The sequence below is a fragment of the Cyprinodon variegatus genome, unplaced genomic scaffold (genome assembly GCF_000732505.1).
Source record: "Cyprinodon variegatus isolate N-32 unplaced genomic scaffold, C_variegatus-1.0 Scaffold95, whole genome shotgun sequence".
Taxonomy (NCBI): domain Eukaryota; kingdom Metazoa; phylum Chordata; class Actinopteri; order Cyprinodontiformes; family Cyprinodontidae; genus Cyprinodon; species Cyprinodon variegatus.
Genome location: NW_015150548.1, coordinates 381,405 through 391,829, shown reverse-complemented (window position 1 = coordinate 391,829; position 10,425 = coordinate 381,405). Strand labels below are relative to the sequence as shown.

The following is a 10,425-nucleotide window of genomic DNA, read 5'->3' as shown; positions in this document are numbered from 1 at the left end:
GTCTAAGCCTATAGCAGCATAACTATAGAGATAGCTCAGGATAACCTAATTGCATAATTGAATCAAAGAATAATATATCAAACATTAAAAATGGAAATAAAAAGTTCCCCACCCATCCATCTTTAAATCCATCAATCTTTCATCCATCCATCCATCCATCCATCCATCCATCCATCCATCCATCCATCCATCCATCCATCCATCCATCCATCCATCCATCCATCTGTCCTCCATCCATCCATCCAATCTGATTTCGCAAAAAAAAAAATCAGAATTGAGCATCAACGCCTGCAATGTGAACGTAGCCTAAGAGAAAGCCCAGCCATCCTGCACAGGAAGCTCATTTCAGCCGCTTAGATCCGGGATCTCGATCTTTCGGGTCATGATCTAGATTTCATGACCATAGGTGAGAGAAGGTACATAGACTGACTGGTAAATCAAGAGCTTCGCCTTTCTGCTCAGCTCTCTGTTCTCCACGACGGACCAACGCAGCGTCTGCCTCACACTGCAGCAGTGGGAAGCTGTTGCTCTTTTAACTTTAGTCATTTTGACAAAATATCACTTTTTATTTGCTTGATCTGAGGTTTCCAGGGCTGCAATTGGCCCTTAATTTCACTTTATCTAAAATGATGTACTTTAGCAATTTTTGTTGTTTCATTTTTATTTTCTGTGGCCCCCCATGAAAAATAAAAAATCGCCCCTAAAACCGCCACTGCCCATAAATACAACGGAGGGGCACCGAGGGGGCCGTTGTTGAAAACTGTCCCTGCCCTTGAAAAAGTCTGTGTACGCCAATGGTTTTAGAGTTACTGAAATTAACTTTGAAATCTTTAATTCTAATTCATAAGAAATGTACATGATTAAAAGAGTGGGTTTTTGCTTTTTTATTGTTAATCCTAAAATAGGTATGAGATTATTCAATTAGATTGGATTTGTCAATGAAATAATCTGAAATGTTATTTTTAATAGAGCTCTTCAGTGATAACAGGTTGGAAGCTGCTCCGCTCCCAGATGGGAGACCTTAAATTACCCGGTGACACTTGAACAGCATCAACATGTTATGAAACATGTAATGGGATTCTCATGGTCCCTTCTTTGTCGGAACGGTAGTCTGTGTCTGGGTTCTCAGGTTTCACTGCAGGGGCCTCCTTCTTCTTGAACGGGGCGGAGGAGGCGAGGAGTCAAAGTTCTCCTTTCTGTCCTCTCTTTCGGGGCCCCCGACACACGGGGTCAGAGCGGGACCGGATGGGCTCGTAGCGGACACCGGTTCGGACGTCAATGAGAGAAAGGGAGAGGGAGAGCGCGCGCGCCTGAGGGAGCGTTAATTAGAACAACCTGGTGAGGCAATTAGGCGCGAGGAGAGAAGAGCGGAGCGGAGGGGGCACGCGGTGAGTGTTTGGCACCAACAAAACTCACTTCAGACTCGTCAGCTTCGTCTTCTGCTCAGGTTAAAGCTTCCTGCAGGTTTTAGGGTGTACAAAAAAACTTTTTACATAGTTTTGCATTTTTTTAAGTTTTTTTTTTTTTCTGGACAGTCGTAAAGAGGTGAGTTATTTTCCAGCCTCAATGGAAAAACTGCATATTTTTTAAAAGCTTGCTAATTAATTGAATTGGGGTTCTAAAAAAAAGAATTTCTGGCTACAAAGAATTATTTCACCAACTAATATCTTTAAGGTTTTCTTATAATCTTCTTTTTTTAGGTCTGTTTCTTTTTTCTCCCACATAACTTTGGCAGCAGTTTGTTTTCCTCCTGAAATCCCACAATTTCCAAAACATTTAAGTCTGACTCAGCAAAGTGTGTTCATGCTCTGTGGAGGTTCTTATTTTTAATTTTTTTCCTTTTTTTGGTGGCTTCTTTTGAAATCACAAGGATCTTTTAAAAAAAAGGCTCATTTCATGATGAGCTTTGTGGGTTTAAACCTCATGGCTGGCACCATGAGGGAAGTCATGATGGACATTTGGATTCCTGAGACTGCATGAAAGGGATTTTCAATCCCCCCCCCTCCTCCGTCTGCTCTGTGAACCCTAAGAATTCAGGCTTTCTGGTTTTGGTTAAGCAGGAATGTTAACTCGCCTTTTGCTTTGTCCAGATCTTTTTGCCCAAATTTCTCCTGCCCCCTTCCTTCAGCCTCCTTCCTGGAGCTGAGAAAAAGCCATTAAATCAGTGCCCACACCAGTAAACGAGCCACCGTTTTACAAACAAATCTGGGTGGGAATTGCTGAATGATGAGCTGTTGCTGCCTTTCAGGAGGGTGGATGTCAAAGTTGAGTAATTTCAAGCAAAACCCTTTAAACTTTCAAAGCTTCCTTAAAAACACCCTGTCCTACCATCCGGTGCATCTTACAGCCATTAAGTTCTCCTTGAGGTTAGTGTTTGCATGATGGGATTGATGGTCATGGTGTCCCCCACCTGTAGAAGTAATCAGAAGCAATTGCTGATGTCTGGTAAATTCCTTTTTGACAGAAATATGCTTGATCTTGACTTTAAGGAGGTGTTTTTGAGGTCCAATAGATTCTTTTTATTGTAGGTATCATTAATGGTAAAGCGGGTTGGGGGGATTTGTCTGAAATGAGATGCTTATTCTCCAAACCCCAAAAAAATGGGCTTAATATCTGAGGCTTTTATTCTTAATTGGAGGTTTAAAGAGATCTGCTTTGGTTACTGCCAGAAAGGCTTTTAAATGTAGCTGTGAGAACTAAGCCATCACCAGTGAGTGGGATTGGGTCAGTTGAGGCTAAAAGACCGGACCCCCCCTCCCACAGTACATGGAGGTGGGCGTAAACCTTGGATCTCGGCTTGTTCCGTCTCCTGCTTTCTTCTTTCAGGGTCACAAAGGTGCCGTTTGGTCCAAAATGTTTGCATGTTCCCACAAGCAAGAACCGGCATTTAGAGGCTTGTTTGACTTAATGACACCGTGTCTCTGCGAGTAGGAGTCTGGTAGGTCTGGGGTTTTTGAAAGCCATAATTTCCACTGTTATTTTTTTCCTTTGGTCTCATGGAGGCGAGTGTTTCCACCATCAGCATCACGTTCAGGCAAGTCTGGCCTTCCAGTGTTCAGTCATCGGGAAGGTAGGAGTTTACTGAAGGGTTTACCTGACGAGTGAGACCATTGTAGCTTGGTGAGTCATTGAATCGGGTTGTTTTTGTTCGGTTTCTGAAAACCCCATTAAACCTCGATGCCGTTCAGCTTTTTATATGGAGTGAATTCTGTTCCATTATTGTTGCAAATGTAGAACACATTTTGTAGATGGAAATATAGTAAATGCAATCCAGAGATGGAACTTAAAACAAAAAAAAGTTAAAATCAAAGTTTTCTATAACTTTGCTGTCTCCATTCATGTGTATATATATTTAAAATTCTTCCAGATAACATTTCAATAAAACGGCCCCTTTTGACCAATAAAAATGATAACGTCCAGCATACCAGTGTAGATGTCACTTCTCTCTCCACTCCAGAGAAAAGCCTGCCCCCCAGAAGAGAAGTCAAGAGAATGTGATCTATAAAGCGAGATTCCAAAAATATGTGATCTGAAAAATATGGAAATTTAAAAGGAATTTATTTAGAAATGTGAAGAGATTTCACAAAATAGAAGCTTAAAATTGGATTAAAAAAAGGTTTAGCCCCAAAATCAATCAGCATGTAGAAAAAATTATTCCGAGAAATTGTTTGCCTTACCCCTACTCTTGAGTAATCCCTTTAAATCTATTTAGAAAACATGTTTTTCTTTTTCAAAATAATGGAACCAAATTCACTCCATAGTTTTTCTTTTCCCCTGAACATGGGTCTCTCTGCAAATGGAGATACGACAGTCAATTCTGTTGTGGATCTTTGCCCTGTTTCTGTAATTTCTTGACATCATTAAAGGGCTGAAGGTGGTAAATAAATTCCTGAGTGTGTTCATTGCTTCAATACAATCATTCCTACCATCAAAAGCCACAGCGGGTCTCCTGGCAGCAGTTACTGGATGGCTCTTGCATTTCTTTTGGGATTAAGCTCGGTATGCCATGGAGTACGGCTACCTTGGTCTCACCAACCCCTGTAGAGCATTTGTCTTATTGATTAATTTGCTGAGTTTTACACAACTCTGAGAAATTAAGTTCTTCACAATCATCGACTTTTCTAAAAAAGATCCTTTAGATGTGTAAAGCTGGTAGTTTGATGTTATTGGGGGTATTTTATAACGCCAATTAAGGCTGTTTGAGTAATGGCAATGCTTATAAATCTGGTTGAGTAATGGTTGGGAACAAATTCTTTGCGCTGTTATTCATGTGGTCTATAAAGTGTTAGAAAAAGAAGGGGGAAAACAACCATTTGTTTCCAAGTACTTCTGTTGTCCAACAAGACGATTAAAACCCCCAAATATTCAGATTTAAGTTTTATAGGTTGGCAAATCGAAGCCAGAACTCGCAGTTAAAGGGCCCCAAAAAAAAAAACGTGTAGAGACAAATGGATTTTATTAGAATCATTTCCCAAGGCGTCATTTTGAAAAAGCAGCCTAAAAAAAACTCTTAAGAAGTGGGTGAAAATGCTCGCGCTCATAAAGCTAATGTGTTTTTGGTAGGGCAGTAGTTGGGAATGGTTGAAACGACGTAAAAATGAAATGGCCCGGTTAAAAAGCCTTCAAATAGTTAACTGGAGAGTCAACCTCTTTAAATTAGACTAGGGATTAAAGGACAGATATGTGGGAGGTGTCTGTAGTCAACAAGTCATCTCTATATCTTGTATTTCTTCTACTGAACCAACGGTTGCAGGCAAGTCCAATCTTTTACATTGAACCTGCACAGATTGGATTCGCCTGGTTCAGTGGGAACCCCCCCTCCCCAGTGTCGGCACCGTTTTAAAGCTTGACAACTAGCTTTAAATGGTCCATCAGTAATCTTGTTGCAACCATCTACCATTTATTCCACTGTTGCAAAAAAAACATGCTCTGCAAGCAGAAATTGAAAGGAAAATGTTTGTTTTTCTGTCTAGTTTCTAGGTTGCAATTCATGTGTTTTTGCTGAACCAGTTGAAGGTAAAATGATGTAGTTTTAGATGGATCATATGTGTTATCCAACCCAGGGGTTCTCAAGTCCAGTCCTTAAGAGCTACCATCCTGCAACTTTTTGATGCGCCCCATTTTTAACACACCTGAATCAGATGAGTGGCTCGTTACCATGCCTCTGATGGGCTAAATGAGGAGATTGAGCCTTTAGTTCCAGGTGTGCTAGAGAAAAGATGCATCTGAAAGTTTCAGGATGGTAGCTCTTGAGGATTGGACTTGAGCACCCCTGATCTAAACTATACTGTATAATGTATATTGAACCGTTTTCCCTTCATTACTGATGAGTTGGTTATTTTTTTTATTTTTTTTGCTCAACAATAAATTGGTTGACAATCATTTAATTAATGAATCGGATGGCTGCAGACATAACCGGGATGCTGATCCTTCGGAAAGTCTCTCCTGAAGGTTTTAGAAGATCTCTGCTTTGACCTTCAGGCCTCTGAGGCCCCTGATAGCTGCTGAACGGTTGCTGTATTCATTTGACCCGGGTTTGCTGGGGCAGTGTTGTGTAAAACCTCAGACACTGATCCACCTGTGGCCTCATTAAGACTGACGGAGGGAAAAACAGGACAGGAGAATCTTCACCGTCAGTTGGTCCGGTTTACTTTGACATTGTCAAGCTTTTCTTTTCCCCTTTTAACCCTGTAATGCCAAATGTATCATATTTGATACATACGGTTTCTGAAATGTTTTGCGTCCGACACCTTTGGCATAATTAAATGGTAAAAACTTTGCTCAAAATCCTATTGTACACAATCAGATATACCTGATAACAGAGGGCAGAAGACTACACAAAAAATATTGACCTATCGCATAGAAATAAATTGACAAAAATGTATTTTTTCTTTTTACATATTTTGCTAAAAGGCCAAATAAGGACTTCAAACCAAAAAAAAGAAATTTTCTGTTTTGCTTTATTCTTGGATCGGGCTTTAAAGGGTTAACTGAAGTGCTCAGCATTTACGTCACCACCCCCAGAGCTAAGATGAACTAGGCTGACCATTTAGGATCTGGAATGAGTTCATTGTGGCTCCATAAGGTGAACTCTAGTATGGTTAGTATTTCAGCTTAGGTGTGAAGGCACAGTAAAGACCTGAACACTATGTGGGAAACGTGGGTTTTTAGAGGATTGAACCAGTTCACGTCAATGAGCAACATTTCACAAGACGCCTCTGATTACAGCTTTAAAAAAACAAGACCTACACTTCAGTTTTATATAAGCTTCACGGTCAGCTTGGACCCAATTAACACCTTCCTTTCCGTTACCGGATGGGAGGTGGATTTGCTGAGGCAAATCTGTAGTTGGAGTCCATGTGAATTTAGATCTAGCAGACAAGCACTCACCAAACACCTTAAATGTTTGGAAATTGGAAGGACAATGCATTCGACTCGTTTTTTTTTTTCTGTTAAAACTAGTGACTGACAGTGATTGGTGAGTAATGAACTTAAAAAAGCAGGTAGAACTTATTTTTGAGATTCTGGATTGCAAAATTAAAGCAGATTATTTTCTTTGACCCTGTAATGCCAAATGTATCATATTTGATACATACAGTTTCTGAAATGTTTTGCGTCTGACACCGTTTGTATAATTTAATGGTAAAAACTTTGCTCAAAATCCTATTGTACATAATCAGATATACCTGATAACAGAGGGCAGAAGACTACACAAAACATAATCTTGACTTATCGTATAGTAATTATCAAGAATGTATTTCTGTTTTTTCTTTTTACATTTTTTGTTAAAAGGCCAAATAAGGACTTAAAACCACAAAAAATTTTCTGCTTTGTTTTATTCGTGGATCGGGCTTTAAAGGATTAAAACTTCCATTTAGAAAACAGTTTTTGCTTGCAACAATACTGGAAGAAATTTACTCTGTATTTTCTCAAAACAAACAGTCAGAAAATATCTGTTTAAACATGCCATTAGATGTTTTAGTGAAACAATTCACACCTTTTATAAGGTTTTGTAGTTGTGATAACTAGAGTTTTAGCTAAACTGATTTTGTATTCAAAGCTTTATACATTTTACTTTTAAAATGGGGGGGGGAAAGTATGCTTCCAGCAACTATTCTTGGACCATTGGAAAGATTTGATTTATGTAAATGAGGAGTTATGAAAGTGCCAGGGTCTATGGTTGGGATGCTTTGTTCAAAACCCTTTGACTTATACTGGTGTTCTATCTTCTGCTCCCACAGATAATTTTTTTTTTTTTAGTGCTTCTGGTTCTTCGACACCATGAGTTGGAGTTTCCTGACGCGTCTGCTGGATGAGATCTCAAACCACTCCACCTTTGTGGGAAAGATCTGGCTGACTGTGCTCATCATTTTCCGCATCGTGCTGACGGCCGTCGGTGGCGAAACGATCTACTACGATGAGCAGAGTAAATTTGTGTGTAACACCCAACAGCCCGGATGTGAGAATGTGTGCTACGATGAGTTTGCTCCACTTTCGCATGTCAGATTCTGGATCTTTCAGGTAGGGTACCCAACATAAAGGAGTTCTTGTTGCTTTCAGTCGCCTCTGGTAACCTCTTCACAAACCTTTCTTTCAGGTTATAATGATCACCACCCCCACCATCATGTATCTTGGTTTTGCCATGCATAAGATAGCTCGCATGGACGACTCGGAGTACCGCCCGGTTCGCAACAGAAAGAAGAGGATGCCTATCGTCAGCCGTGGGGCAGTGCGGGACTATGAGGAAGCAGAGGACAACGGGGAGGAGGATCCAATGATATCTGAGGAGATTGAACAGGACAAGCCAGAAAAAACTGAAAAAGGTACGGCAGCAATGAATTGAGAATAAAGGCTAGCCTTCCTGCTATCCAAACATTGAGGAAGGCGCCTACCCCTCTTGGAATCCTTTGATTGAGATTGGATGAATGGCTTGAAATTGTCTGTGTGGACAGAAAAGAGATTAACTTGCCATTTAAACCTTTTCTTTTTTTTTTTCCTTTTGAAGGTACCGAAACAAAACACGATGGCCGACGACGGATTCTGCGTGATGGCTTAATGAAACTCTACGTTTGCCAACTCCTGTGGCGCTCTGCCTTTGAGATCGCATTCCTCTTTGGCCAATACGTCCTCTACGGTTTTGATGTAACAGCATCCTATGTCTGCTCTCGGCCTCCCTGCCCACATTCTGTGGACTGTTTCGTGTCCAGACCTACTGAGAAAACCATCTTCCTGCTGGTGATGTACGTCGTATCCTTACTCTGCCTGCTCCTCACCGTCCTCGAAATCATCCATTTGGGTATCGGCGGAATACGCGACACCTTCCGCAGGCGCGCCTTGCTCAACTCCCAGCGTCGGCCGCGTCCGCCCTCATCCCGCTCCCTGCCCACGGCTCCCCCAGGATACCACGCCACCATGAAGAAAGAAAAGCTGAGGGACTTGCCGATGGGCGATTCCGGGCGAGAGAGCTTTGGAGACGAGGGCCCTTCGTCCAGGGAACTGGAGCGGCTGAGAAGGCATCTGAAGATGGCGCAGCAGCATCTGGATCTTGCATACCAAGCAGATGAAGGAAGCCCCTCGCGCAGCAGCAGCCCGGAGGTAAACACAACTGTACAGACAGCTGCTGAGCAGAACCGCCTCAACTTCGCACAGGAGAAGCAAGGAGAGTCTAGTGAGAAGGGTAAGGATAAAGTGGATAGATCAGTAAAAACTTGATGTTTGCTGAAACTTAAATACTAACCAATTCTGGTTTTGTCCCTTCAAGGAATACGTGCCTGAGCGTGCTTCCAGCCTCAGAAGTCTTGTCCTTCCATTCCTACTGGCCTTAAATGTTTGGGGGGGGCACACATGGGGACAGTCGGACCACTGAGGAAGACCAAAGCGTGTGTTGGTGTGTGAATGTGTCGGTGTGGATGAAAGAGTTGTGCCTTTCAGTATTGGTGGTCATTGCAAAGCAAAAGTGCTGCTGACTGAATTTGTGTGACACTAAACTTGAAAGCCTGCTACGTCTGGAGTTTTTCTTCTTGCCAAACATAAACTGTGCCTTCAGTTAAGCCCAGATCTTTCAAATATCCTGTTTCTTTGTAACCATGCAATAGTCCTAATCCAGCTTACATTTTAAAAGCTCCATATTTATCTGGCTGAGCCAACAGTTTGCCTTTTTTGTGAATTGTGACTGAGTGTTGAGGCTTGTTCTATGATTGTTAAAGAGCTTAGCCTCAGGGTATGTCAGTTGGACTTTGTGCATTGCTTTTATTTTTCCTGGCAAGGTTTGCTTAACCCATGCTGGCTAAGTCGACAGAACTGGGTACTGGGGTTCCTGAACCATAGAAATGTCCAATTGGCCAAATAATATACCTGGGCAATGCTTGAACCCTTAACTAATGGGAAATGTTTTGTTTTTTTTCTTTTAAAATAAATATCATTTTACCAGCTTTCAGCTTCAGAAGTAGAATGTAGGAGAGTTCAGCCAATTAGTTCCAAGAAAGATGGGTTGTTTTCCCATTATCAGTTGCATCCTGAGAAGGAAAATGGACTAAAGCCATGCAAACATGTTTAGTTCATTAGAATACTGATCTGTAACTTCAGAATTCAAACCTTTCCATAGCTTTCTATTTACTTTTACTTGTGGCTGCAGACAAGACCACTCCTGTATCATCTCACTTGCAGTTTTTGCTACGGACATCATTCCGGTATATGGTACTCCTTAAATGGCTACTTTGTTTTTTTTTGTAGTTTTTTTTTTTTTTGTAACTAGAGATTATTTTGTCTTCAGAGTAAATAAATATATTTGATTCCAACATCTTGTTTTTTTTTTTTTGTTTTTTTTTTCCTGCTCATAAACTGATGGATTATGACTAAGCTCCCTTCTTAAAGGCTTCTCTATGCACTGGATTGCTGATTGCCTGAAAATGACACGCCGTACAAATGCCTTCATGTGTAGCATTTGGCTGCAAAAACGGTGTGCTGTCCATAGGAAGACATTCCACATTTTATTTCACATCCACTTGATGTACTAACAAAGAAAATCAATATATACGCCAATGTATTTTATAGCATATTATGTAGCGTAATATTAGTCTGGCTATCTTGGACTGAATCGAAGATATTGACTAAATTAGCCATAGAGATTGTCTAATGTAAGAAAATGGTACAGTAAATGGAAAGTAATTCACTGTGAAATGTCAATGTAGTAATTAAGCAGATGATGCTATAGTTTTTATTTTTATATATAGCTAGCATGCATTATCAGACATGTCAAATGTAATTGCCTTAACTGTAATAAATTAATGTATATTCAATGTACTGTATATCAGTTTAGCACTTTTGGTACATCTGTATTTAACACAATTTTATTTTTTATAGTGTTACATGATTTATTGACTATATACTAACTATGCAATGTGATGTGCCTATTTTATAAGTTCA

General features: G+C 40.6%; 1 protein-coding gene across 4 annotated transcripts; it reads left to right on the top strand.

The window, feature by feature from the left end:
* The first annotated feature begins 1,187 nt into the window (after positions 1-1,187).
* Positions 1,188-9,746, top strand: LOC107084243 (gap junction gamma-1 protein-like). 4 transcript variants are annotated; one of them, XM_015373987.1, is made up of 6 exons: positions 1,189-1,388; positions 3,434-3,435; positions 7,242-7,521; positions 7,598-7,823; positions 8,006-8,677; positions 8,762-9,746. In XM_015373987.1, the coding sequence occupies exons 3-6, from the start codon at positions 7,282-7,284 to the stop codon at positions 8,773-8,775; spliced, it is 1,152 nt and encodes a 383-aa protein (XP_015229473.1). In that variant the 5' UTR covers positions 1,189-1,388; positions 3,434-3,435; positions 7,242-7,281; the 3' UTR covers positions 8,776-9,746. The 4 variants fall into 4 exon arrangements, with proteins under 4 accessions (XP_015229474.1, XP_015229473.1, XP_015229471.1 ...); XM_015373988.1 differs by lacking the exon at positions 3,434-3,435 and having other exon boundaries at positions 1,188-1,388; positions 7,261-7,521; XM_015373985.1 differs by lacking the exon at positions 3,434-3,435.
* Positions 9,747-10,425: the final 679 nt, after the last annotated feature.

Bases quoted from the DNA above. Each gene is read 5' to 3' on its own strand.
- LOC107084243 (XM_015373988.1), top strand. From the start codon at position 7,282: ATGAGTTGGAGTTTCCTGACGCGTCTGCTGGATGAGATCTCAAACCAC. The intron at 7,522-7,597 runs GTAGGGTACCCA...CCTTTCTTTCAG, and splicing joins TCAGATTCTGGATCTTTCAG to GTTATAATGATCACCACCCC. The intron at 7,824-8,005 runs GTACGGCAGCAA...TTCCTTTTGAAG, and splicing joins GCCAGAAAAAACTGAAAAAG to GTACCGAAACAAAACACGAT.